Source organism: Dermacentor silvarum, chromosome 6, assembly GCF_013339745.2.
Source record: "Dermacentor silvarum isolate Dsil-2018 chromosome 6, BIME_Dsil_1.4, whole genome shotgun sequence".
In the NCBI taxonomy this organism is placed as follows: domain Eukaryota; kingdom Metazoa; phylum Arthropoda; class Arachnida; order Ixodida; family Ixodidae; genus Dermacentor; species Dermacentor silvarum.
This window is the reverse complement of record NC_051159.1, coordinates 77,788,396-77,815,121: the sequence shown is the minus strand read 5'-3', so window position 1 is coordinate 77,815,121 and position 26,726 is coordinate 77,788,396. Positions and strand designations below refer to the sequence as shown.

General features: G+C 46.5%; 1 protein-coding gene across 1 annotated transcript; it reads left to right on the top strand.

Annotated features, from left to right (window-relative positions):
• Window positions 1–3,639: 3,639 nt before the first annotated feature.
• Window positions 3,640–25,161, top strand: LOC119455624 (uncharacterized). Its single transcript, XM_037717043.2, has 6 exons — window positions 3,640–3,906; window positions 8,381–8,472; window positions 13,850–14,019; window positions 17,950–18,008; window positions 20,321–20,386; window positions 24,994–25,161. Exons 2-6 carry the CDS (start codon window positions 8,383–8,385, stop codon window positions 25,116–25,118), a joined length of 510 nt encoding a protein of 169 aa, XP_037572971.1. The 5' UTR covers window positions 3,640–3,906; window positions 8,381–8,382; the 3' UTR covers window positions 25,119–25,161.
• The last annotated feature ends 1,565 nt before the right edge of the window (window positions 25,162–26,726 follow it).

Genomic DNA, 26,726 nt, shown 5'->3' with positions numbered 1-26,726 from the left:
AACACCACCGTAATTTTGGCGGCTGGCGGAAAGTTGTAGCCCGTCATTAGGCGGCCTCGATTGTATACTTTTTCTCGCCGCGAAGAAGGCACTCATCAATTTGCGCTATCTACCCGGGGTACCAAATGGAGGTCGCGCCAGCAGCTCGTCCCTCGCGACCTTACGGGGGTAGTTCGTCCTGTCGGCGATGGTGTGCTCCTATAGAGGAAACAAGTCGCCGGTCATCTCCTTCAACAGCCATATGTCTACGCTTTTGCTCACGCAGTACGTGAGCCAAATCATTTGCCGCCTGGAGAGGTGGTCGTTCGGATGGCCGAGGCGGTCCGTGTTGGCGAAGTAACGTCCTTCGCCTCTCTGACCGTGCAGTGCAGCTTTACCGTGTAACTGCGAAAACTGATTTCGGCACCTGTTGCATCGGAAGGCAGCCCGGCTTCCATTCTGAGTCTTCCAATATAATGTGACCACTTCGCCTACGCAGGTTGGTTGGCCCGGGTTGAACCCCAGGTGCTCATAGGTGCCCCAGTACTCCGATGACGACGCCGGACCTGGCCTGGGGCTAGGGCGCGGTGGACGAGCAGCGCTTGAAACAGGAGAGAGCCGAAGCGATCACAAGAACTTTTCCTCCGCAGCCTAGTCACATCAGTCTGTGCTCGGAAAGCATAATATGCCCGCCACGCAGTCTCCGCAGACAAGGGCGCTCGCCTAACTCGTCACACAGCCAGCGCACTGATGTTTTGGAAAGGCAAAAACGACGCTGAAACTCTACGTCGGCCATGTAGCTGAACGGGTCCAGATGGTCATATTGACGCTTGCCGCCGCTGGATGCGATGACACAGGCTGCTGCTGCCGCCACCATGTTCCCGAGTTTAACTCGAGGGGGGTTTCGCGATGTACGAGTTTGGCCCGAGTTCGCGTGTCAATCAAAACCATAGGTCACGCCCCGAGCGAGGCATGTAACTCTTGTGCGCGCCCACCACGGTTGGGCCACGCCCAACTTATTTTTCGACAACAGCGACGTGGTGCGGAACTGAGAGGCATTAACAATCTTGACCGGCGAAATAAAACACGCTCAACGCACTGTCATCGGTGATGTACTCAGCATCACTATATAAAAAAAAGCGTCGACTTTCGCTGCCTTATGCATATGTCTTCTTGGGCTGTGATGACCCCACAACACGGTTTATTGCCTGCGTTGTGGCTACGTAGCGCACAGCAAATAATTATCCGCACGTCACTGTAGCTGCTTGCAAGGCGTCGATGCGCCGTGGTGGACGACGATCTTGAGCAGTGCGTAGTGTTTTCCAACGACTACGTATCGCAGCTGTCATTTGAGATGGCTGCTCTGTCAGTGATATAGTGCAGCAAACACGGTCAGCGGTCAGCGCAAACACACCCAGTGCAATGGCATTTTGTCATCACAAGCACGGCACACTAAACAATTGCAACACCTTCCTGCGTTCGAAGTCTAATTTCCTAACTGCACACAAGAGCCCTCATCCACCAAAATGCGATTGCTGCGCTGTCGTTACGATATCCATCTGCGATCGCTGTTAGCTCAGCAGCAGAGGCAATCGGCAAGCACATTGGAGTGAACAACACACTCAAATTCTGCGCACATGCGCACGGAGGCACCTTCAATGGGCAAGCGGTGACAAGCGACGAACTGTGTCGCTGGGCAGCACGCTCGTGTTCGCAATGCATCGCGGAGACTTCGCGCACGCAGATAAACTGGTGCATTTTCATTGTGCTGCGTCACTACGGACCCAGAATACCGCACAGCCATTTTGCAGCGACAGCCGTTGCTCCTGTCTCTATGGCTAAAGTGTCGTTTCAGTTGGTAAAGCGGCGGCCTTAATAGCCGCCGCAGTGAAGCACCTGCGGTGAACAGCCATGCCGCAGCGCTGCGTTGCCATTCCCCTATTAGACAGGGAATGGGCAGATCGTTGTCATGACTGACTTTATTGAACATAGCACTGCAGCGCCCCTGGCGACTGCTCACCGCATGAACTCCCTCGTGCGTGTGACCCTCTAGAATGTATCCGCTTGTAAGCTTTCGCCTCACTGTCGCCACTCGCGGCAAAAAAGTACAAAATTTAATAATTCATTATATGTCCGTTTGTCATCACAAATTTACAGCATTCAAAACAAAAAAACCGATACTTTAAGAAGTAAAATGTTGGTTATTTTATTTGTTGTATTTCAAAGTATTCGATTGAGGGAAAGTATAGGTGCAAGAATGCACCGCATGTGCCCTGTTCGCATTCGACGGAGGATAGAAAGATAATGCCCGAAAAAGGAGGCACGCCCTTGACGCGCCCGAGAAAGGCGTGGCAAGCGGCTCACGGCAAGTGTGCAGACAGACAGCGGGACAGTGACGGTATTGCTAAATTGCGATAATACGTTGACAACAATACGCGGCGCTGGCGCGTTTTGTTGCGCAGTCCTCTGTGCTTGAAGCCCGGCAGCACTGTGCCGCGCAGGGTGCGCTCATGTTGTCATACGCAGCTTTATCTCGACATTTCTTTTTGCCTGCTGTTATTGCACGTTCCTTGCTATCTCCGTTCACTGACTGCCATCGAGCAAACTCGGGTAAAACTCGGGTGAACGAGAAACTCGGCGCATCCTGCATAGCACCCCAGGCATATGGAATCAAGTTGTGCATAGCGGGGACCGCCCACACGGCTGCACAGTCCGTTTTATGGATTCTGGGGCCGAATTCACATAGCTATTCGTCCGTAAGTTCACGACCGGCCACCTTTGATAGTGATGTTTTCAGCTTTAGGATTGGCTGAAGCTTGTTGCGAATCATTCTAGCGTAAGAGCTTTTTGCGAATACCAGGCCTGGTCAGCATGCTTAGGCCTCAAGAAAGTTTCGTAGTTCAAATCAAACATGTAGCTCTCGCCTCACGTAAACAATAAAATGGCATGGAATGCGGTTATAATATTATATCTGCGGGCACCCAGAAGTTTCTTCTAAAGATGCTTTCTTTTGTCAGCGCTGCTGTGTGTTTAAAATGCTGGGCACGTATTTACAAAAAAAAAAAAAAGATCTTATGCTAAAACTGTTCCTAAGAACAGGTGTCAGCCAACCGCGATGTCGGACACACTAGCCGCTGCAGCTGGCCAATGATAAAGGGCACTTTTGAGCGAGAAGTTTTGTGAATTTCACAAAGCTTCTCGTCCCCTATTCACAAAGCGTAATTACGTTAGTTAAGTTCGGAAGAAAGAAAACGGGCCAATAGCGACAGCGAACGTACTATTATCGAAGGCAGCGGACCAGTCAGGGAAAGTTCTGACGAACGAAAAGCTTCGCGAATCGGGTCCTTCGTTCGTAAGTGCGCTTTGTCATTGGCCGGCCGCCTGCACTAATTCGCTGGAATTTGCTCTTAGGAAAAATTATAGCGCAAGAACGTTTTTTGTGAATGCGGGCGGTAATAAGCTTTAACAGCCAAGCGGGAACGTTGATGGCAGCCATTTGTTTGCTGGCAGCGTAGCGTCCGAGTAAATGCGGTATAACCTCCACTGTCGTTCTAACCGCCCCTAGTAGACTTCTTATAGAGGTGATAAACAAATGCAAACAGCGGGAGGGTAGCGGGCCCGCCGTCATTGTAGCGTGCATGAAATCTCTCTCGCGCTCAAGAAGGTGCGGCCTTGGTCCGGTGTCGGCCGGGGCCGCTTCCCGGAAAAATATGCACCCCGCCTCGCCCGTGTCCCTTCTCCATCCAAAATATGTGCGTGCGCGTTGTATGTACCCACGAGAAACGCCATCCGTCAGGCGAGAACAAGAAAAACGAAATGGACACCGCGGTGATAAGCGTCCGTGGCTGGTGAATGCGACTCGCCAGTCCGAAACCGACGCGCACGCCGTAAGGTCGACGCTTGCTTGAGCGCGAGAACTTCCTCCAGGTGAGTCCTTGCTTTGCTTATTGGCCAGGGGAACGTGGCCGTATAATAGCCGTAACGGTAAGCGAAGACGTCGACCTAAAATGTGTGAAATGGTGCTTAGCAGTGCAATGAATTAAACATCAGAGTTACCCTCAGGGCAAGCTGTAGTTATGTCGTTTAAAGCACGAGTAGATGTTGCTTAGTAGGAGCGGTGAATGCATGCCCATGAGGACGGAACACACAGAAAAAGAGTGACAGGCATGAAAACTCCTCCCCATGCAGTGAGTTTGCAATGCAGGTTAGAGGACAGCATGTGGCCTATGACTCATCCAGAAGCTCCTGTTTATGCAGATGCGGCCTTAGAGCATAAAACGTTAGGTCATCTGTTTTGTCGCGAGTAAGTAGAGTTCTTGTACAGGACGTGACGGCGTCTAGAACACGCTGGCGTTTTCAGTAAAAGTACCAAAGTCGATGAAAAAGAAAATGAGTTGAGGTCTGCAGAGACTTAGACGAATTGATGAGACTCACGAATTTTCAACTTGCGGTGGGTGTGGTTGTCCCAGGACATAGGTAAATCGTCGGAACTGTTGATTTTGTGTTTGCCTGTGTTATCTGGGGTTGGCGGAGCGAGTCAAGCTGCCAAAATGTAGCTTTTCTTCGTATTTATTATCACTAAGGTGCATTTTATTGTGTTCCCGATGTGGTAAATAAGCCGAATCAAAGTCGAATTCGGAGAGCCCATTGTTTTGCAGTGATCCTGTATTGGGTGCTAAGATGGTGCTGATTAAATATTCTTGATTGTATGATTCCGAGACCATGATAATCCAACATCTTTTGCAAAAATGCACCATGATTTGCGTGACTAGACAGCGACATAGATGACTGCTCAGGAGGGAAAGTGCGCCACGACTGTACATGCTTCACAGCTCCACAGATGATGGCCCTCGTTTAAATGGCTAGTTTGTAGCGCCACTCTTGGACACCACGATAAGATTTACGCTATATCAGATTCATCACTATAGTCACATTGGTTCAAGCTACTCTCTGTTTTTCGAACGATTTGGACAGATTTTACGTTCAGAGTTGTTGCAATGCCACATTACCCCGCATGCTAGGTGCCATAAGGCATTCTGGCTTGCAAGAGGCAGCGAAACTCTATGCTACCCCGACCTCTGTTAGAATAATGTGGAGCACCCATGACATGTTTTCCATTTAAAGAAAGGTAACGGGCTATATTATCTTACAAGCATAGGAAGGAAAGGCTGATACTACGCACTTCCTTGGCGAGCATGTTTAGGACATTTCGTGATAATTTGAGAGTTTCACTACAGAGGAGCAAAGCGTTGATCATCTTTAGTGCACGTTGAAGTGCAGGTAGGAAGATCTTTAGAAAGACTGCGTAGCAAAGAAAAAAAATATAATATCAGAATATTTAGAACGTGGCTGAGAACCTGCCTTAGGCAGTCACTTTTGATTTGCTTGGTGTGTTCGGTGATCCACCGATGAATCAAGCTCGCATTGTGTAAGCTACTGTAAGGAACTTGGTGAAAAACCACGGAAAACTCACTTGTGCGTTAAAAGCAGAAATGGCGCATAAGTTAACGTACCGGGTCATCTGCGCGCCTAGTTCATTACTCCCTTGGTCAAGAGTTTTATATTTGGAGAAGATGGAGAAATAATGGAGAAGATGGTAGACTGTCGACTGGAATGGTGGTGTGAATAAACAAGTGTGCTTTCGAACTACATGACAGGCTTTCGACAAAAACGGTGTACAATGGATGCGCAGTATTAGACATTGTCACATGCCTTGAACATGAAAGTATGTGTAGAAATGTGATAATCGCAGTATTCTTAGACATTCAGCGAGCATTCGAAACTATAAGTCACATACACGTTCTTGCTGGTATGTTAGAGCTTGGTCTACACATCCTAACACTGCGGTAGATATCAAATTTCTTAAGCGAAAGAAATATATTTATGGTCTAAAGGACAATTGAAGGAGGGAGTAGTTATCACAGCATCCCGCAAGGCATTCCCTAGGGAACTGTTCTCAGTACGTTTTTATTCAACTGCGTCATGGCAGCCGTACCACAAAAACTACCTTCTGGCCTGCAGTACTTTCTGTACACAGATGAGATTTGCATATGGGCCTAAGGATCTCCTACAGAAGACATTAAAACAACGCTGCAAGAGGGTCTTGATATAATCAACATCTTTTTAAGATAAAGAGACCTGAGTATCTTATGCGCAAAGAATGCCGTACTTCCTTTCACTAGACGACAGCTGAATAATTTCAAACTTATGCTTGAAGGGCAAGCTTTGATATTCGTGAAAGAGCATAAATATCTTGGCGTTCTTCATGACCGCCAGTTGTCCCGGACATCACACGTCCACACAATTGAAAAGCAGACGAATACTCTCATAAACGTACTTCGCCGATTCACGGGCACAGCAGGGGGGGGGGGGGGGTGATCAGTATCTTCACTATTGCAAGTGTGTAACGCACTCATAAAGCAATAAATTGCTTATTCGACACCTATTCTTCATGGTCTATGGGAAAATCCCAAGGAAACGTCTTCAACGTATACTGGGAAGGGGGCTGAGAGTGTGTATTGGGGTCCCGTCCCCCAGGCTATATCAAGTTCTCTAGTAATTGCTAGAGCTCGTCACCCACCATTTTCAGTCATACGAATGGTTGAAACATGCCGACATGTTTATCGCATCGTAATTCAACACCAGAAGCATTCATTAAACCTAGCGCTTAGAGAACGAAAGAAAAGCAAAATTCACAATGTTGCGGAAGAACATAGAGCATTATTACCAAGATTTGAATTATGTAAAGTGGATTTTAGTTACCATATCATTGAAGCTTAACCAGTCCTAAAATAGAATTATCGATCGAGGGGATTATATCTAAGACGGACATGTTCATAGTAGCCGCACAGCAACTGGCACTATTCCCAATTTACTCATTATATCCGCACTGCATACACATGCATACAGACGGTTCATGTCATAAAAAGTTACAGGCCTGCGCGGCACACGCAGCACAGTCACAGCGTAAGCTGGTTGAGCGGCGCATTAGTAGCTCCAATTTCGGCACCACGCACAACAGGGTCTTCGCGGCAAAGTGTCTTCTCCTCGATTTTTACGAGAACGATCTGAACTGTCCGCCCGGCGTCGACGGCGAGCTGCGTCTTGTAATGCTCTCTGCACAGCAGTCTGCTGAGCCCGATGATGCCTGGTTGTAGCCGCGCACGTAGCTCTACGATTCTCTTCTTCAGCAGCGGTTCGTACCTTGCGAGGAGACGCCATAACGTGTACCGAAGAGGTACCCGGAATACGTGGCGCACATCTAACATCGGGATAGCGTTGATTGCAGTGCCTCGTCTGAATCGCATCGCGTCTGAATTGCATCTCGTCGCACGCGGCGGCTGCAGGCACGTTAACTAGATGGCGCCACCATACTGTCGGAGGCTCGGGTCATCTGCGCCTGCACGCCTAGGCAGGCGCACAGGCGCAGAGGCACAGGGCGCGTATAAAGGGAACATTTCTTTTGCCTGACAGCAAGCGCTTGCGTGGCTCAGTAGTAAAGTATCCGACTGCCGCGCAGCGGGACTGGGTTCGATCCCGGTGGAGAGCGGGTACTTTTTCGATATTTGATAGACCCATGTAAAAATCTATCAATTGGGTGAAATCTAAGAGAAAACAGAAGATTACAAACATCTGCGGCTTGGTAATGCATTTACACGACACTTTTTATACCGGATAAAACGTGCATCTAGTCCGCAGTGTTCTTGTGGCCCTCCAGATGAAGATGTACATCATCTCTACCTTGATTGCACAAGGTAATTTGTTTCTTTTAGATAGAAGACCATTTACTCAAGAAATTACTTGGTTCATGGCCAACAGCAGAACTTCAGAAACGAGCACTTCTTGCTGTGAAAACGTTTTTTTGAAGTCACAAACATTTTGGGGAAATATTAAATTTCAGTCTAACCTAACAAGCTAAATGAGTGAAAAAATTGTGTTCAAAATTGATTCATGTGGTCATCGTGTTTTTTTTTTTTGCACTATCTGTAATTACTTGTGTTCCGTTTTTTGGGGTGTATTTACTTGTGTTCTGGCCATTCAAAATATTTGACTTTACATATGCACTTGTGTACTGCTCATACATAAAACTTCGTGATTTATGGACTGTTGGACTGGATTGTATGTATACATCTGGTGTTCTACTGAGTGCGATATTTTGTGAAATTATTCAGTCTTTTTGCGCATATTTGTTTCTCTCGCTAAGTTCCTTCGCTAAGGAGGAGCCGGTGCCACCATAAAGGCGCCAACCTCTCCTATTAATCATTTTAATTAAAAAAAGCGGTGAAGGGTTCTAAAATTTAGGCTCTTACATTCGCAACTGGCTTGGTGTGGCTACAGTAGAAACAAGCGCTGCGTTTTTGTCGCTATTCGCACATTGTTTTCTTTTTGACCCCATTTGCAGCCATGGCTTCGACGAAACCCTACTTCTGTGCCCTGATCGTACTACTGGGAGCAAGCGGCGTGTTCTGCTCGCCCTTGAAGGATTTCTTTGAGGTACGCTACCAGACTGGTACGCTAACAGTGCTACACAAACGAACAGCCTTCGTATCAGACAAGCTTTCGGCTGACCAACGGGCATAAAAAGACGACCTGAAGTCCAGAAGCCGTGATTGCGTAAATATTGCTTCAGGACCACTCGAGCTAGTGCGTTTTGATCGAACGGCCGCAATCGTCGCATCGAATGAGTACGCAAATGACACAACTTCTCTGCTTTAATAGGTACCAAGTTTTTTTCATACCCCTTCCATGTGTTACAATTTAAATTTAAGTCTGGAATTTTACGTGCCAGAACTACGATTTGATTATGAGGTAAACATTGTTGGGATTTCAAGTTTTTGTGGGTTTCTTAATCGCAAGCGTTGACGTTCGGCCTTGTTGGTAAGACATAGTACTTAGAACTGTTCAAGCGCACTGATAACGAAAAGAAGTGTCTGTCCTATTGCTTGTCCTCGTTGTCAATGGGCCTAAACAATTCTCTCTAAATTTTGGGTCACACTTGTGCGTAAGTGCTGATTTCAAGGCATCCCAAAAATTTCACCTGCTATCCATACAACCCCTGGTTAGCTCACTGAGTGTGCTTTGATCGTGGATGAAAGAGAAAGGATGGAGTCAGTGATGGCAGTCCGACGCAAAACACTTGCTCAGATTACGCAAAGAGCTATACGGGGTAGAGAGAGCTATACGCAGTAGGGATAGTAGTTTTATCGGCTGCATAAACTTGGACACATTCGCTTACTAACTGAATTAACAAGCGATGGTGTCAGCGCGCACAAGCAAACATGAATAGATCACACTCGATGACCGCAGAAAACCACTGTGAAAACGCTGGCATGCGCAAGCGCCGCAGCTAGCGAAGGTTCGTGCGGTCTATCGCTTCAACGGAAACTGAGCGGCGAAAGCACAGCGCACACAAAGGTCAACTAGCGCCGTGTGGAGATCGCTTTCAAGATACGGTGAGCGCGACAGCCCGCACCGACGCAAAGTACAAGTGCGTATTTGTTGACAGAGTAGAAGCTGCCCCCCCCCCCCCCCCTTCCTCCCGCGCTGCCTTGCCGCTTTCCTTCTTTCGCGTGGGAGATTGAGTCGCCAGTTCCCCTTGCGCCCGGTTGCCCCTTGCGCCCGGGCCGCAGCACAGCGTCGCCCCCCCCCCCCCCTCCCTCCCACCCATAGCCCCACGGCTTTCGTGCGGCGGAAAAGTGGCGTTTGCTCTCCGCCGTGCGTTCGCTCTCCGTGAAAGCACGCGTCCGCCGCGCGCTTTCACTCGCACATACAGCGCGCGGCGGCGACGATTTTATCGCCCTTGGACTTCATACGGGACCTCACGGTGGCGACGCCGACGGCGACGCCGACGGCAGAAATCCGCTTGAAGTGTCCAAATAATTCCTATCGCAATAAAAGTTGGGCGTAGTGCGCCGTGGGTCTGCCATTCAGCGCTACAAGCGTAAAAGCTCATGCGTGACATTAGCGAAGACCAGGAAGTTGTCTATGCAAAGAAGGTAAAAGGGTATATATATATATATATATATATATATATATATATATATATATATATATTGTGAGACGACGCCCGGGACGAAGGCAGAGCTCTTGTATTGTCACACAGCGCGAGACAGCCCACGAACACCAACCCGACAAAATGATGATGATTATGAGGGTGGGTATATACACATGAAGACGATGATGAACTGCACAGTTAGCGCTCACACTAACCCCCCCTCACGAAAGCGGCCGGTAAGGCAGCGAGTCAAATCGGTGGAAACGCCGAAGATACGACTGCAGGCGAGAGACGTGAACAATTTCAGTGCTGCGGCAATGGCGGTCAGTAACCGAGGTAACAGGAGCTACGCGATAGTTCACGGCAGATGTTCTTTCAAGCACGGTATATGGGCGGCGATACCTGTGAAGAAATTTTTCACAGAGCCCGGGCACTCGAACAGGTGCCCACAGGAGCACTTCGTCGCCTGGGCGGAACGAAATGACACGACGGGTTGCATCACAACGGACTTTCCTCTTGTCCTGAATGGTCGCGGTGTGGGCGCGCGCAATTTCGCGGCAGTGGGCGACGCGGGCGGCGAACTGCTCTGGTATAGATGTGGATAGAACAGAAGGCCTGAAGAGAAAGGTGGTGTCCAAAACAAAAGACGGTGCACGGCCGTACACGAGGAAAAAGGGGCTGTAGTTTGTCGTGCGTTGAACGGCAGTATTATATGCAAACGTGACGAAAGTAAGTATAGTGTCCCAGTTTGGGTGGTCGGTTTTCACATACATGGAGATCATGTCGGACTGAGTTCGATGGAAACGCTCGGTAAGACCATTGGTCTGGGGATGGTACGCAGAGGTGGTCTTATGGATGGATTTTGAGGCTTGCAATATATATATATATATATATATATATATATATATATATATAATTTGCACTTTTTTTCAGAATATTGTTGTAAATGCAGATGATACCTCGCACATCGGCATACAAACACGACTGGTGCATAGCTTACATCGTGCCACGTATAGTGTGGGTCATCTTGCATGGCTGTTTCTGCTGCGAGAAGAGCTCCCGCATAAGAATAAAAGCACTTCCTGAAATGTTTCTGGATTCTGTCATTCGATGTTTGTCGGCGTTGTTGTTGCTACTTTTGTTGTTGCGAACATGTCAGCGAAAGACGATGTGGGTCACGGGCCGAATTCACACGGCTTTTTTGTTTGTAAATGTTGCTTTCTATTGGCTGGTCTCCTTCGCTAGTAATGGACCCGACGTTACGATTGGCTGGAATTTGCTCTTAAAGGGGTTGAGATACCAAAATTTGAGGCTAGAGAAAGCATGCTGTAGGCTTCCTCTGTATGCAAGGACACTCAACATGAAGTGTTGAACACAGCAAACGTTTAAAATATGTCTTGATTTGTTTCCGAAGAGTGCCTAAGTGCTAGTTCTCATGATTGAGACCAATCGCTGGCGCGATTGACTCCGACGTCACTGTGTTGGAAGCGTAACGAAAGTTTTAGTGACGTCTTATCACATTAGTGAGGTACAATTAGCGGAGACCCACAGCCCCGGGCAAGCCTTGAGAGCCTCGAGTCTAAGTGCAGTGAGCCGCATCGGACGCAGACGTAGAGTCGGAATCGGATCTGCCGCAGCTATCCATGGTAACTGTCGGTGTCGTTTTGTTGGCCTGCGCTGGTACAGAATGTATGTGTGAGAGCAGACGATGCAGCAGTGCGTGCGTCACAGCTTTGTGGTCCCACGTGACCAAGCTTCCTAGACAGTGACGCCACTGTACGACTCAGCGCCCAGATACCGAAAGCGAAAATCGTTCACATAAAGAATGCTATATTAAATTATTTGCCGAGAATATAAGAATGTTAGAGCGTGTATCATGCTTCCTGTAGCAATAAGAAACGTTTGAAACAAAGAACGCGCAAGCCACAAACTTGATGTCTCAATCCCTTTAAGGAACTATTTTAGTGGAATAACATTTTTGCGTGTACCGGCACACGCGATGTATTGGACACTCAGGTATCACGTGTGGAGTTAGTACGTGTAATAAGAGAACGTCTATTTCATTGTTTACATCTTCCAGATAAATTTCTTGGCTGTTTACAAACCGGGCAACAACTTTATATTTTTAGCATGATTAGCTAATACGTACCATGATATGCCAACACAGACATACATCAAGTATAGGTCATGCGATGCGGCTGTAGTCTTCGGGCGATCTAGCGGACGTTACATCGACCATTCACTCTGTTCATTCAGTGATACGCTTTCTATTTTCTCAGTAATTGATAACCTTCGGGGCTTATAGATGGTCACACTTTAGCCCCCATATTCTATGACGTCCCTCCACTAGCCCTCTCCTTCGACTCGAGGAAGTGGATGGCAGCGCCGCCCTTCGACAGAAGTGGTCACTGCTATTCATTAACGCTCCACGCAATTCTTGCAAAGCGTACCGTCTTTTTCAGTCGAGGGGCGGTGCTGTGCCCAACTTGTGTGAGTGGAGGAAGAGGTTCGAATGGTGGATCGTTAGAGAATACCGGGGTACGATACTTATGTAAAGAGACTTGTAACCGTTGAAGGACGGTGTACAAGGATTGTTTAGCCAGTACATCTTTTATGAGGTCATCTTTGCGCAGTACCAGCTGACGCGCAGCACACTGCACTGGGCCAAGTGCTCACGAATAATTCTGCACCTATTGACGCTTATGAACAACCGCAAGTTCAAAGAAGTCTCTCATTATGCCAGCATGTTATATTATTGCGATAGCAATTATATGGACACTCAAAAGCAGATTTCTGCCGTCGGCGTCGCCGTCGCCGTCGCCGTCGCCGTGAGGTTCCGTATGACGTCAATGGAGATGAAATCGTCGCCGCGCGCCGCCGAACGCTGTATGTGCGAGTGAAAGAGCGCGAGGGACGCGCGCTTTCACGGGGAGTGAACGCACGGCGGAGAACAAACGCGCATTCTGCGCTGTGCTCCCTTAAGGGCTGCAGAAGTAGGCGTCTCTTTCCTCCTCTACAATCACTATATATGTAGAGTAAACGTACCTTCTTCCGACCCGCGAAAGGCTGTGGGGGAGGGGGGTGAGGGGCAGGGAAGGGAGGCGACATTTAGCTGCGGCACCAAGTGCCTATTTATATCAGAGGCTCCGGCAACAGTCACCAACGCCGCACTCATTTTGAGCGAACGCGGGCAAAACGCCGGCGGCGTCGACAACAGTTCTGCGTGTTGCCGGTGCTGCTGCATGTCCAAGTTTATACAGCTGATAAAGCTGCTATCATTGCTCCGTATAGCTCTCTTCAAATTTGCTATCGCAATTGATGCTTCGCCTTTCAGGTGAAACTGCGACAACTTTTTTTTTTTATGCCGGATATATGCTCTTTTATCACAACCTGGTAGGAAAACCCTAGGTTGCAGAGGGTGAAACCAATCAGTATTGTTTTTAGAACATTTTCTTGGGCGAGTTGGTTCATAGGTGAGCAGAAAAACAGAAGCGCGAAAGAAACAAAGACGAGATGAGAACACTATACTGGAGCTTACTTTTAACTGAGGTTGACTGAAGCTATGGTATTTATAGGTACAGCACGAGACCAGCATGGACTATCACATTCATGATAACGCTGTCAAATATCAAAGGCACCATGACCCCCCCCCCCCCAACGAGTTTCTTCGGTAAACCTCAGTTGGAAGTAAGCGCCAGTCCTGTGTACTCGTATAGTCCTTATTTATTTCGCGCTTCTGTTTTTCTTATCAGTATACGTAGTTAAATTAGTAATCAGTTCAATCAATGCCTGCGCCTTGTTCAAGTGTCATAATTGATGCCACATCTTGTTTTATGCTGCCGCTTTTTCTCCCACGTCTTGCTATAACGGGCGCAGAGTGTACGCAAGGATCCGCTGACCACGTACCAGTGCTATCGCAACGGCAGCAGTCTGGAGGACCCATCGGCCATCAAGCTGAGCGTCTCGTGGAGCGGTAGTGGCCTTCCCGACCACAAGGTCGACTGCATCGTCTCCTTCAGCTTGCCCGGTAGCGAAGGCAAGAAGACGTGAGTTCACGCCTTCCTGTCTGACAAGCATTCAAGGGGCGTGTGTTGTTGCAACACAGAAAGAAACGCTAGACTCGCCCACTGAAGCCGTTTCTCTGAGGCACAGTTCTGGCAATATAGAAGTGAATGGCTTCCGTCGGTTGCAAAAATTTCAAATGAAGTGAAGCGCATCTTTGTCTACTATCACGCTGGAATAAAACGCGGACACAGGAAAATGAACTTAAGCTAAAAGTAACTTTTGACATTTATTCACACAGACATACTATTGGCGTTCGAGAGCTCTTAGCGACCGGGTAAACTCAATGATCACTCGTTCCACTTTCAATTATTTTAAGTAATCAAGCGTGTAAAGTGGTTTTCTCTACTTCTTATTGTTCGCGTGTCATTCCAGAAGGATAGTAGGTATTTGGACATGTCTGCAGCGCCATTAATTAAGTATGGACTGGCTGCGTCAGTAAAAGGAAGCTAATAGTCGGGAGCGCGAACTAAGGACGCGCAAGCATGCACATGCCGCACTCGAGCACCTGCACGCATGCGCGCGATACTGAAACCATAGAAAGTCTAGCATAATCAAGGCACTAATATTACTGATGTATAATCCAGGCTTCGGACTAGTTCGTCAGAGATTTGTTAACATTGCTAAAAGTGCATCGACATGCGAAGATTACAACATAAAACCCATCTAATCGGTGCCCAAGACACTATCAGCATGAAAAGTTTATTTTCTAGGTCATCGATAACCAACTTCTGCCCTGCTCATCGCCGTGGCTGTCTTCCTTTACGTCACGAAGATGTATTTCCTTCTATTGCACTCGCCATAAAAAAATTATTATCACACCATCATTTTGTTTGTTTGCTTAGGTTGAAGTGGCAGAGACCAGCAAGTTTATAATTGCATGCTTGCCATTTCACGCTTTCATCGCTCCCTCTTCATCATCGAGATACTTACTCCAATATTCTAGAGTGTTCCTCCATTCAACACTCCTACTTGACACAATGAATGAATGGATGGATAGCTGCGCATACCCTTTGAAACGGGATAGTGGCAGATACCAGCAAGTTTATTATTTTAACAGCGAAGCTGTTTAGGCCAACCGTAATTTGTGGCTCGTATCAAGAAACTATCAAGAAATAAAAGAAAATAAAATTTCGCGCCGAGGCGGGATTCGAACCTGCGAACCCATGATCCCAAGGCGAGCGTCGTAACCACTACGATTTACAGCCACTTTTTTTTTCTTTATTACATGGGAGCAGACTCTTCAGCAACACAAGAAACAAGGCGCTACAGGTACATAATCAAAAGTCAGGCAAGCATGTGCACGCGTCCAATAAAGGCATCCAGTCCGGCGCTGTTTCTTGAGCAGCGTACACACTACGAACGTAGGAATATGTGTGGCAGGCGCTGAACCACCGCGAAGCACTCGGTCGTTTTTTTCGGAAATCTTCTGCCTAGGATATACAGCCATGCTTGTAGATCATGCATTTATGCGAACCATATGATTGCCTTCGAGCGTCGTCGTCTTCATTCCACAGCTGGAGTATTCTTGACGCCAAGAATACTCCAGCCATTTTTCTCCATTGTCCACCCATCGTAGATTCGTTTAACTTTGTTTGTTATTCTTAAAGTCCAAGGCCTCCGGCAGACCAACTACATCTTCATTTACCTCTGGATGGATACTGCGACATCGTTGCAAAATATACCACCTATGGTTTCCGCGCTATTTTTCACACACCGCGAATGTATAGTCGCCATCGGTAAATTTTTCTCCGTTAACAACATACTCAGAGATACTACAGCATCTGCGACTTGAGAGGCAGACACTGCCGGGGCCCGCTAAGGGTCTTAATAAATCAGAAGAGTCTCACCTCCATCGGCTACAAACTATGTCATTTAATAATCCATCTAGGCTTCACGCCATAGTGCAAATTTTGTGGCGCAGTGCAAATTTTGTGGGCGAAAGGCCGACTTATACAATATGGTATGGACTTGTCATAAAAATAGCAGTATTGCCATAATAAATCAGATAACGTGGAAGGACTGGGAGGCGGCCCTGTCTAGCTCGGACCTCGAGGAGCAACGAGCCCTTATCGAAATAGCACGCGCAGCGGCTTTTGCCAACGGTGTCCCGGACTAGGGACCTCACCATGTCTTTCCGTAACCCAAGGTTTTCTTTCTTATTTTCTATAAAAGTTTTTATCGTCATCATCCTATAAAACCGTGTTCTCAAGTACCCTAATTTGGCTTCAAACAGTAGTGCACTGCCCATTTGCACTGTTCTAAACTTTTCTGTTTTAATTCTTTGCTTTTTATCATATTTCTACCACTGGGTTCTTCCCCATTGCACAAATATAGGATGCGGCTTCTGCCGCTCCAACTATACGTTTAACTTCCTATTCCTTGCCACAATCCATGCCGTTAACGACATATTTACTCGCATGGTTCTTGTTTTCACGTTGTTTCAGTCGACGTTGTCATTATATAGGTATGCACATTAAAGTAGATGGCAGACATTAAGTGGATGGGTGATAGTTAACTTCATTGACGTGGTCACAGCGCTTCACTGATACTTCAGAAGAAATATTTATAGAAAATTTTGCAGCCATAGCCCTAATGCACCAAGCTTTTTGTTCGTAAGAACTGCTTGTTATTGGCTAGTCGCCAGTCGTAATTATATGGTTGCTATTGTGATTGGTCAGCTCCGGTTTTTACGAATCGCTCTATAGCGTACGAACTGCTTTGCAAATACCACCCCAGGTGAGTCCCGGCGTCGCGGCACTGGTGTGAAAGTGTCTTTTCAAGCAGCTCCTTGACGTAGGAGTCACAGAGCAAGACAGCAGCGCAGCAACTTCTCAAGTCGAGAGACGACTCTGTGGAGCCGATGAAAAGCTCCAATTCGCAGTCTGTTTGTGAATACGATGGCAAGCACAGCGACGGCTTTGTGGGCTGATCGCTTGTCTCGGAATCGAAAAGTCGTGGATTTGAATTTTGGCATGGATGACTGCAGCATATTTTAGATTTGCGCGTTTACATCGTGATCGACGACGCACCGCGGCGATGCATGCATGCGCTATGCAGCTTCGCAACCCTTTAGCCCGCCACCCTCACCCTCTTCCTCGAAACGCGGGCCCTATATACAAAGAAGTTGTTACGCTAGAAATCTTCATAAGCACATATGCCAGCCAAGTGTGATGTTGAACATATTAGCGAAGCCGCCATCCCCACGAAAAAAAAAAAAATGCTTGCGAAGGGTAACCTTGGTTGAATTAGGCGCCGTGTTCCAAAGAGACATACAACGGAAATCATAGACCTTCTAGCCCGATGCAGAAGTAGACACTCAGGAATTGGTTACGAAGTCGCCTATCCGCGCATTTAAGTGCGGCAATCCTGCAACAACTTGTCACCCAGTGTGTGTGAGACTTATCCCAATTATTTGAACGTCCTTTTAGCCCGCCGGCCGGTTGCTCTTTATTGGCTTCGGCGTGCCTTGACGCCTCATGCGGGACGGCGTTTTGCCTGCGGTCTTGTTTTACATTCCATATTCATGAGGATAAGCGACGAACGCGCCTGCACAAGAGAAGTAATTAAACTCAGTTTATTACGAATAACATTTTGAAACACGTTGCTTGTTGCAAACGTCTCGTCATGTGGGTTGCTTCTAGGATATTCATTCTGAACAATTTATGAACTCGGAAAGGTATCGTTATATAGGTAATGAAAAGTTGTTGAATGTATTGTTATTGATAAACCACGTCAGCATGAAAAAAAAGAAAAAAAAGAAAAAAGAAAGGGAAAGGCAATGTAATGTATTATATCGTACTTGCTGCGAAGCGGACAACGCGAACAGCGTTATGAAAATTTTATAAGCCATCTGTTTTGAGAGTGAAGTGCATTACGTCAACACTGTACACCATTTATTTCTATTCCCGCAGGTTTCACGTATCGGCGGAGTACGTGCCACAAAAAGACTACGTCATACTAACCGCAGGTGGTAAGTCAGTTTTGCGCTTACACGCAGTGGCTCTATGTTCTCTAATGTTGCTGCGAATTTTCGCCGTATCTACAGTGCTGGTGATCCTGCTTCCAGTGCTAGCTAAAAAGAGAAAACTGCCTCGAGCGTCCAGTCGCGCGGCAATTTTAGGTGTATTCGCGGGCTTCTTTCACGCTTCTTTCATAAAAGCACTTTTATGTCGCACGTATTGAGCAACAGAAAGCTGTATCGGGAGTTCTTGACGTTGCTCTACAATTTTCTCATTGACACTTTTTATGTAATTGTAATATTTGAGAAGTTGAATAAATTATTAAGCCTAATTATTGAATTAGGCGGAATGAAAAAAAAAGTAAGAGGATTTCCAAGCGACCGCAAACAACAGTAACGTCCAGCAACGTAGCATTTGCATATTTTTAAAGTTTGATCCATGATAAGTGAAAGACCCTGTATACATTAGCACTGATGTGCGTGACCTCAGTGCTGTCTCAGTGCTAAGACAGCGTGGCCCCGATGTAATCAGGAAGGGGGGTACACTGAATTCTCTTAGGCCGTTTGTGTTGAACGTTAACTTATGCTTGCATTTTTTTGTTCACAAGACCTCTTTCGGTCAGATATGTATAGAGTGTCCCAGCTAACGCTAGCCAAACTGCTAAAAAAGAAAAAAAAAAAATCGACAGAGACACTTAAGGCTGCATACGTGTGGCATTTCGAAAGTATTATACCATTTCTAGACCTCGGAACGTCATGAACGCGTTAATATTATGCATCATGATATGGCACCGCCTCCTTGCCATTTTCTTCATCACGTGGTCAATGTCGTACGCACTAGGTCCCACCTTTAGTCAGATACAGGGCTGTGACGTGACGTGTGCAATCACGTACGCACTAGGCACACCTTTAGTAAGTGAGAATCGTGGAGCCACGTACCGTGGCGTCGTTGTAGCGCGTTGCATCGCGCGTGTTGCATCGCGGAGGCCAGTGTTCGATTCCCACTCAGACCGCAATGTACAAAGTTTCTTTTCAAAGCCTTCGATGTAATTTGTTTACGTGAACCCCCTGAGATATGTGACGTCAATACGAGCATTTTCTGACGTTTTTGTAGCGTCAGCTACACTGGCCTAGCCAGGCCCGTTTCGCGCGGCACATCAAGAGCCGTGCTGCGCATGCGCAAGGATCAGTGATGTCACACGGCTTGCGCACCGGAGCCACCGGAGCCGGCACCTCTCGCGCACTCCGCCGCGCGCGACTCACCGCCGCCGGTCTGCGCATTCCAGAGGAGTGACATCGTAGCCATGATCGTAGTGACGTCGTAGTCGCCGTCTGACACTGCGCTGGAGCCGCTGCGCTTCTGACTGGCGTTTGCCAGTGTGGTATAGCCATGGAGAAGGAGAGCGCAAATGCTGCTCAACAGCGCAGAAGAACGGAGAAGCTTGACTCATCGGATCCCGAAGTAGTTGCCTGGCAATTAGCGGTTGAGCGTAGGAGGAATGAACAGAAGAAGGCTAAACGTGCTGCGGAGACACTGGAGCAAAGGGACGAACGTCTAGCAAAGCGGCGTCGCCAGGAGGCTGAGCGACGTGCCCGACCACCCCTGCAGCAACAACAAAACGCCGTCGTTGACGTCAAGGCTCGCCGATCGACTGAATATACTGTGAAACTCAGCGAAAGCGCTAGTGCGACTCGGACCTTCAGCTGAACCTTTGCTAACGCTACGTATATCCTGGCATAGCCGAGCTAAGCCACTGCAACAATTTTTTTTTACTCTTTGTGGCGTCGGCCATTTTTGGTACCATCTTTCGGTGACGCCATCGAATTTTCGCGTAATGGGGCTTATGACGCCCCCCCCCCCCCCCCCCCCCCTTTCGCGCTAAAACAACAACAACATGGTGCAGGATAGAATTGAAAGACCTACGGTGTTGGTGCACCGAAAATCATAGGTCTTATAATCGCACCTTGAACCTCGTGTTAAATGCGTAAGCATTACAAACGAGTTTCATATAAATAAATTGAAAGAAGTGCAGGCGCACGTAGCAAAGCTAAGACAAACATTTAATGTCGATTTCACGACCGCGGTCCGGCTTTCATCAAGAGTCATGATGAAGGCCGGACCCCGGCCGGAACGCGGCATTAAATGTTTGTTCTAGCTTTTGTACGTGCGCCTGCACTTCCTTGATATTATTAAACATCAGATTCGAACTACTGCCTTTGTATATATATATATATATATATATATATATATATATATATATATATATATATAAGCAATACTCTAGGGCGCGTTACTCAGCTTTTCTATTTGTTGTCCCTTCCAGAAAAAAATGTGAATCTTCACCTTCTCGACGCACCGTACAACGGGAAGGCCTACTTTTTCAAGCAAGGTAAGTGGCTTTAAACTAGGATAATATCCCAGTTATTTTAGAAGTTGCGTGTGCAAACTTGCGCCCTTAGTCTGAAGAAGCTGGCTTAACTTCGCTTGTCATTTATACACTAATAAACACAAATCACTTGCACGTGAATAGAAGTGGCAACCAGCTGGCGTTTCCAGGGGATCCTAAACTAATACGTTACAAATTGCGCTTATCCTCTCCCATTAAGCCAGTTCCTTCGATTAAACTTAGGATGATAACTGAATTATAACTCTAGCCCTTCTGCTGCAGATCGAAATAAAGCCAGAGTGGCAGTAAATGACAGTGTCTGAATACTTGATCTAATTATTTAACAATATTGCAAAAGGTTACGCCTTCAATTTACAGTGGCGACAAGTACACAAATACTGAAGCTTGCGAAGTTTTTCGAAGCCAGGACAAGACAAGCATAATTACAGGGGTACTTAGTAATGTTTGCTATCACATCTTGTAATTTTTTTGTCGCATCTTGCTCATAATTAGGGTTCAGCGTTTCTCGTTTTTATTTTTCAAAAAATTCGGCGTAGCTTTTCTTTCGTTTTATTTCTAACCGAAAACACGTGTTTTTTTTCGGGGAATACATTTTCGCAGATGAACTCTCACAGGCATTTCTTGGTGAAATTGTTCACTCATTTTGTTGGTACTGTGAAGCCTAGCCTGCACTAGAACTGCAGTTTCTGCAGTTCTACTTTGTAATTGAATCCAACACAGTGTAACAGCTTTCGAGAAGCACTCTCGCAAGGGCACAACGCCATACGGCGATGCGCATTAAGAGTTGGTGCATTTGATATTCGGTCACGAATATAATGATACTTTACTTGTAATATTGTGTGGATGCGAAGCTCCAACGAATATTACAGAAAATAATGACTAGCTACACACGACTCCGCATTACCATAAGTAAACTTGACCGAATCATGATCATCCAGCGCAGTTGCCGCAACGCAGAGCTGCAAGGTCCCCGGCAAGAATCCCCCGACTTCACTGCGTACATTTTTCTGTTCTATCTGAGTACGCTTACATTTTGTCTGTTTAAACCAAGAACAGTGAACCATACTCGTAACCGAGTGTTCCGCATGGGAGAAATGGACATCGACGCTCCTCGCACAACCATTTTTTTTATGCTTAACGCTTTGTCAAGCGGCAGCTACAGGCTGGGATGTTACATGTCCTCAACAACCGATACACTGTAAAGCATTCTTCATCGGACCAGGGCAGCACGTCATGAATTAACAAGTACTTATCGATTTCCTCTGCGGATGCCCAATTATTTTACAGAGAAGACAGCGTAAGCCGTGCGCTATCTCATTACGATCGCGCGCGCGCAGAAAGAAAGGTGCACTGAATGTCCACTTAAACATTCGCCACACGTCCTGTGCACAATAGATTGCTTATTCCGCAATTTAATGGTAGGTATTTGCTTATTCAAGATCAGTGCTCTACGAATCTGCGCAAACATCAGGTATTCCGCATGGGTATTTGTTTGCAAGGGCGAGTGCCTGCCCCAAATAGGCACTGAAGAACGCCGTTCTACTTCGCGCATCGACATGATTTCTTAATTGGTAGCTCTGGCACGGCACAGCGTGCGCTCTCCATCCGCAGCCAATCAAGGACTGGTTCGCTCAGTGTTCCAGTAGCGAGGACTGGTTGTCATTCGTCGGTGCCTTCTCTGCCATATCGTTTGCTATCAACATTGGTCGACTATAGTTCTTATAAGAACCGTCTTCATTAACTGAGAGCTCTGTGAATCCGGGCTCATTTAGTGAATGCACGAAGCTTTCGGCATGTACATTTATTTTCTGAACAGCCAACATCTACATTGCGCTTATTTTAGTTGCGTTAGCTATAACATTGGCTACGTTAGCAACATTACGTTACATTATTTAGCCCGATGGTATAAGGCTCTTCGACCAACTATTGGCTCATCTTGGGTGCACAAAGCTTTGTGATTCAGGGATCGAATTCAATAAGCTGCGTACGAAATTTCTTAGCTTTTTCTTACGCGTCTCATATATAATGCTAATCGCATTACCGTCGACATTCACCGTGAGATGGGTTCTGCCGGAATCTTTCTTACTCCTGTTACTTTGCCTTGGCCACTGATCTCCTTAAATATAACCCTGTAGGGGAGGTCAGTTGCATTAGATTTGTCCTTAAAAATAAATCAGAGCCTTTGTTGGGCTTTTCTGTTTTTCTTTACTTCGACTACCACATTGCTGGGCCATTAGGTACGTGCCCTTTGTATGTGCTACTGAGTATGTACTTATTCTTCGCCAACCGTCAGAATAGACCCCATCTTGCGTGTACCTTAGTTCTGAACAACACAAACTGTATGTGTGCTGTGTTAGCGACTCTTAGTGGCAGTGTTTCGCGCTCGTACAAAGCGCAGCAAAATTCAAGTAGGGAGAGGACGGAGTGCTGACTATCAATTGATACTCCTCCCGCATTTACGAAGTGAAGCCCTTTGAAGTAACCCTTTCCTTTACGCTGAAGGACCGCTAACCTAAAGGAGTTAGCCGCTGACACACGGTACCGTGCGTGGTGTCTTTTACGTTTTCAGTAAGCGACGCTGCTAAACACATGGCGCTGCGTATAATTACTGAAGCTGACAAAACGTTAAAGATAGTGAATCTCGTCAATGCAAAGTAAAAAGAAGAAAGGGTGATTCAACCATATCCTAGTGTTGTTACAGTATTAGATAGTTTTAGGGTGGGCGTCCGTTGTTGTGCACTCTGCTCACATTTCCCTTGTTCAAGCACTAAGGAGAACTGTAACGTTTTAATTACCAATTTGTAATCTTTTTATGCATTTGCAATAAAACCAATTATGATTCTGAAACCGATTCTGCCATTGATTTCGCATTTCCATAAGAGCGTTTCTCAGACGCCAAAAGCACACATTCGCTCGCAGCGAAGGCTCAACTGGATCAAAGCACACAGGACGCCAGAAACCCGGAAACATCACGCTACCAACAATTGAAGGTTTATTACACGTTACTGATATATATAAAAGAGAAAATTTATGGACTAAAGTATATTATCGCACAGCATGAAGGAAAAAGAAAAGCTCAAATAGTACAACCTAGGAACTGTACGTGCCAATAAATAAATCGTGTATATATATATATATATATATATATATATATATATATATATGATTGCGCAAGCTGTCAGTCTGCGTCGTCGTCAAAAATTATGCATATATATATATATATATATATATATATATATATGCATAATTTTTTTGACGACGACGCAGACTGCCAGCTCGCGCAATAATAAACACTGTCATTATTCTTTTCGGTTTCTAGTGTAATCTTTCTCGTCAACTGAACCCTTGAGAGCGCTTGCGTGCCAGAAAACAAATGAGTGATGCCGAGTGCTATACGTACGCTGCACGCGAGGACACAACTTGGCGCCCAGACCTCTCGAAGCGGCTGATTTGGCGACCTCCTTGTTTGACTCATCCACCTAACTTTCGAAGAAGGGACAGAAGCGTTTTTTTAAGAGCATGTCCCCCAGTGCCCGTGCTATTTAGAGACAATAGAGCACTTAAGACACACGGAGAATAAACTTACGCCTTTGGTTATTTTAAGGCGAAAGCCTTAGATCTCTATGTTTCAAGCTCGCATTGTGAGGTACAGAAAGTCACGTACCCAAGGAAGGCCAGAAGCGAACCAAAGCATGTCCAGCCGTGCATAAGAGATGATTAATGATCAGCAAAGTTATTGAATTATTGATTAGTGATTGAATTAAGGTGGATTATGGTGGATTAAGGTCAATTAAGGTGGATTAAGGTGTATTAGGGTACATTAAGGTGGATGAAGACGGATTACGGTGGATTAAGATGCATTAGTGCGGATTAGGATGGATTAAGGTAGATTAAGGTGTGTTAAGGTGCATTAAGGAGGATGGTGGTAGATTAAGGTGGATTAAGTTTGATAAAGGTGGATTAAGGTGGACTGACTGACTGACTGACTGAAAAACTTTATTGGCCGAAGTATTGGCAAGGAGGGTGTGGACCGATCCTTAAGGGACGTTCCTTATAAACAGTAGGTGGGCTCCTCATTACAGCAGCCCATTGGCTATAGCCGTGGGTTGGGCACGCACGACCAGGGTCTTCTGGCTCGCCAGGTCGGAGCAGACGAGCAGGGCCGCCTCCCAGTACTCCCTGGTAGGGTTGGGTATAGGGGGAAGGTGTGGGATGGATTGGATGTTCAAGCAGGGTCGAAATGCTTTAGGACTGCCGGGCACAGCAGTGTTTTAGTATAGAGGCGAAGGAGTAAACGCTCCTCCGCATTCGTGAGGCCCTTACAGGGCTTAGGAAAGATTACGTGGCCGCATTGGTAATGTTGGGTTATTTCCTTAAAGGTAAAAGCCGGATTGGCTTCGGAGTCCGCAAGGTGGATGAAGGAGGATTATGGTGAATTAGGATGGATTAAGGAGGATTAAGGTGTATTAGGATGAATTGCAGTAGGCTTTACAAGGCTTTCGCTTTCACAGCTCTTAGGCGATAGCTAAGGACACCTGCGAATTTTTCAGAGTTTGCTTACCTTCTCGCAATCTTTTGTCCACTTCCAGTTGACACCTCGACCGGAGACGAAAGCTTCAAGATCTACGACATCAGCGCGACGTGCGAGAACGCACATGCCTTGCGCAAAATCATCTGCACCGAACCGTGCGGCCTGCAAAATACTGCGCAATAAAGCTTTTCTCTGTACCGACTGTATACTATCGGAGCATATGGCATAGGTTGCGTCAAGACTGACTTCATCCTGCTAAAGGTGTTCGCCCATGGCTGATCACTTCAAGTGCACGTTTTCCTATGAAGGCTTTGTCTTGTTGAAAGGCAAATAGGATGTTAGTACCTCGTAAACAGGAGACACATGTCTGCTTCAGGCTGTCTGAATGTAAGGTAGTTAGTTAAACTAACGTTTGCGCCCGTTGTCACCTCGCCTAATAGCTTGAGCAGTTCTAAAATTTTTGTTACTCCTTTAGAAGAGTTATTGACTCGCTGATGGGGAGTATTATGAAAACATTCTGTAGTTGAAGATAAATCTACTAGTTTATTGTTTTTAAGCTTCAGGCCTTTACTATCCGGCCTAAAGTCAATAAAACACAAGAAATTAACGTGCTTCGATCATAGCATCCTTCGTTCGTCACGACTTTACGTTGACTGAGAGATTTGAGTGAAATAATGTTCGAGTGATAGCACAGTTAAAAAGCAGCTTAAGAGTGAGTGACTGAGTAAAAAACGTGTTAGTGAGTGAGCGAGTGTGTGAGAACTCACTCATTGAAATGTTTCAATGCGCACCCATTGAAATGTTTCAATGAGTGAGTGAGTCAGAAAGGATCTGAGTCGTTTGCTTACACCGGCTTAGGATTGAAGAGTGATGCTGGCATTTCGCCACCTATAGCTCATGTGATGTGCAAGAACATATCATAAAACTCACTGCTCATAACGAAAATAATAAGTAATATTGTCAACCCCGCGTTCAAGAGGAACAGGAGCGAACACGACACCTTTTTTACGCGGTAGCGTTAAGGGCCCCGTGTCGTAGAAAATCTGGTGTCGGCGTCGGCGGCGTTGTCCGTATCAGAAAAATCATCCCGAACCAAGCATCCCGAACCACCCAGGCCCTCCACGTGGCGCATAGGCGTTGCTGAACTTGTTCAAAGTAAAATGCGTCAGAAAATTCATAAAGCACAACTCACACACAACCTACAGATATGATAGGGTCGAATTGTAATTTGAATATACGAGAAAAGATAATTCTGTTACGCGGAAACTAAAACACAAGCCCCTTTTTTCTTGTTTACGGGGGCATGAACCATTCATGAGTCACTGCTTGTAGCCTCTGCCTTACGGAGGTATGAGCAATCGTTCTGCCCTGCACTGCCGCCCGCAGTGCAGGGCAGACCATTGTTTCATATCGGGCCTCGTGCCACAGAAAATCTGGTGTCGATGTCGGCGTTAACGGGGCCCGATAACGCTATCGCGTTCCACTCTCAAAGGCGAAGCTTAAGCGTCCTCTAAGTATTTAATCATAGCTCTTCGTCAGCAGATAAAGCTAACACAACCGAAACTATTATGCCGATATCCTCGCTTTTGCATGCTTCGCTGAAGGACACCCTCCTTGGTACGCTATTGAGGCAACAGTTTGGGAATATTCATAGCAGGTCTGCCATTGTATGCTAGTACGGGACTGTATTGACACAGAGCAGGCCAGAACCAGCCTATTATGCTTTGTCAAACAAGTCAAGACTTCGTTCCTTCTAAGCATGAAATCAATGTATGAATTGTAATGTAAACG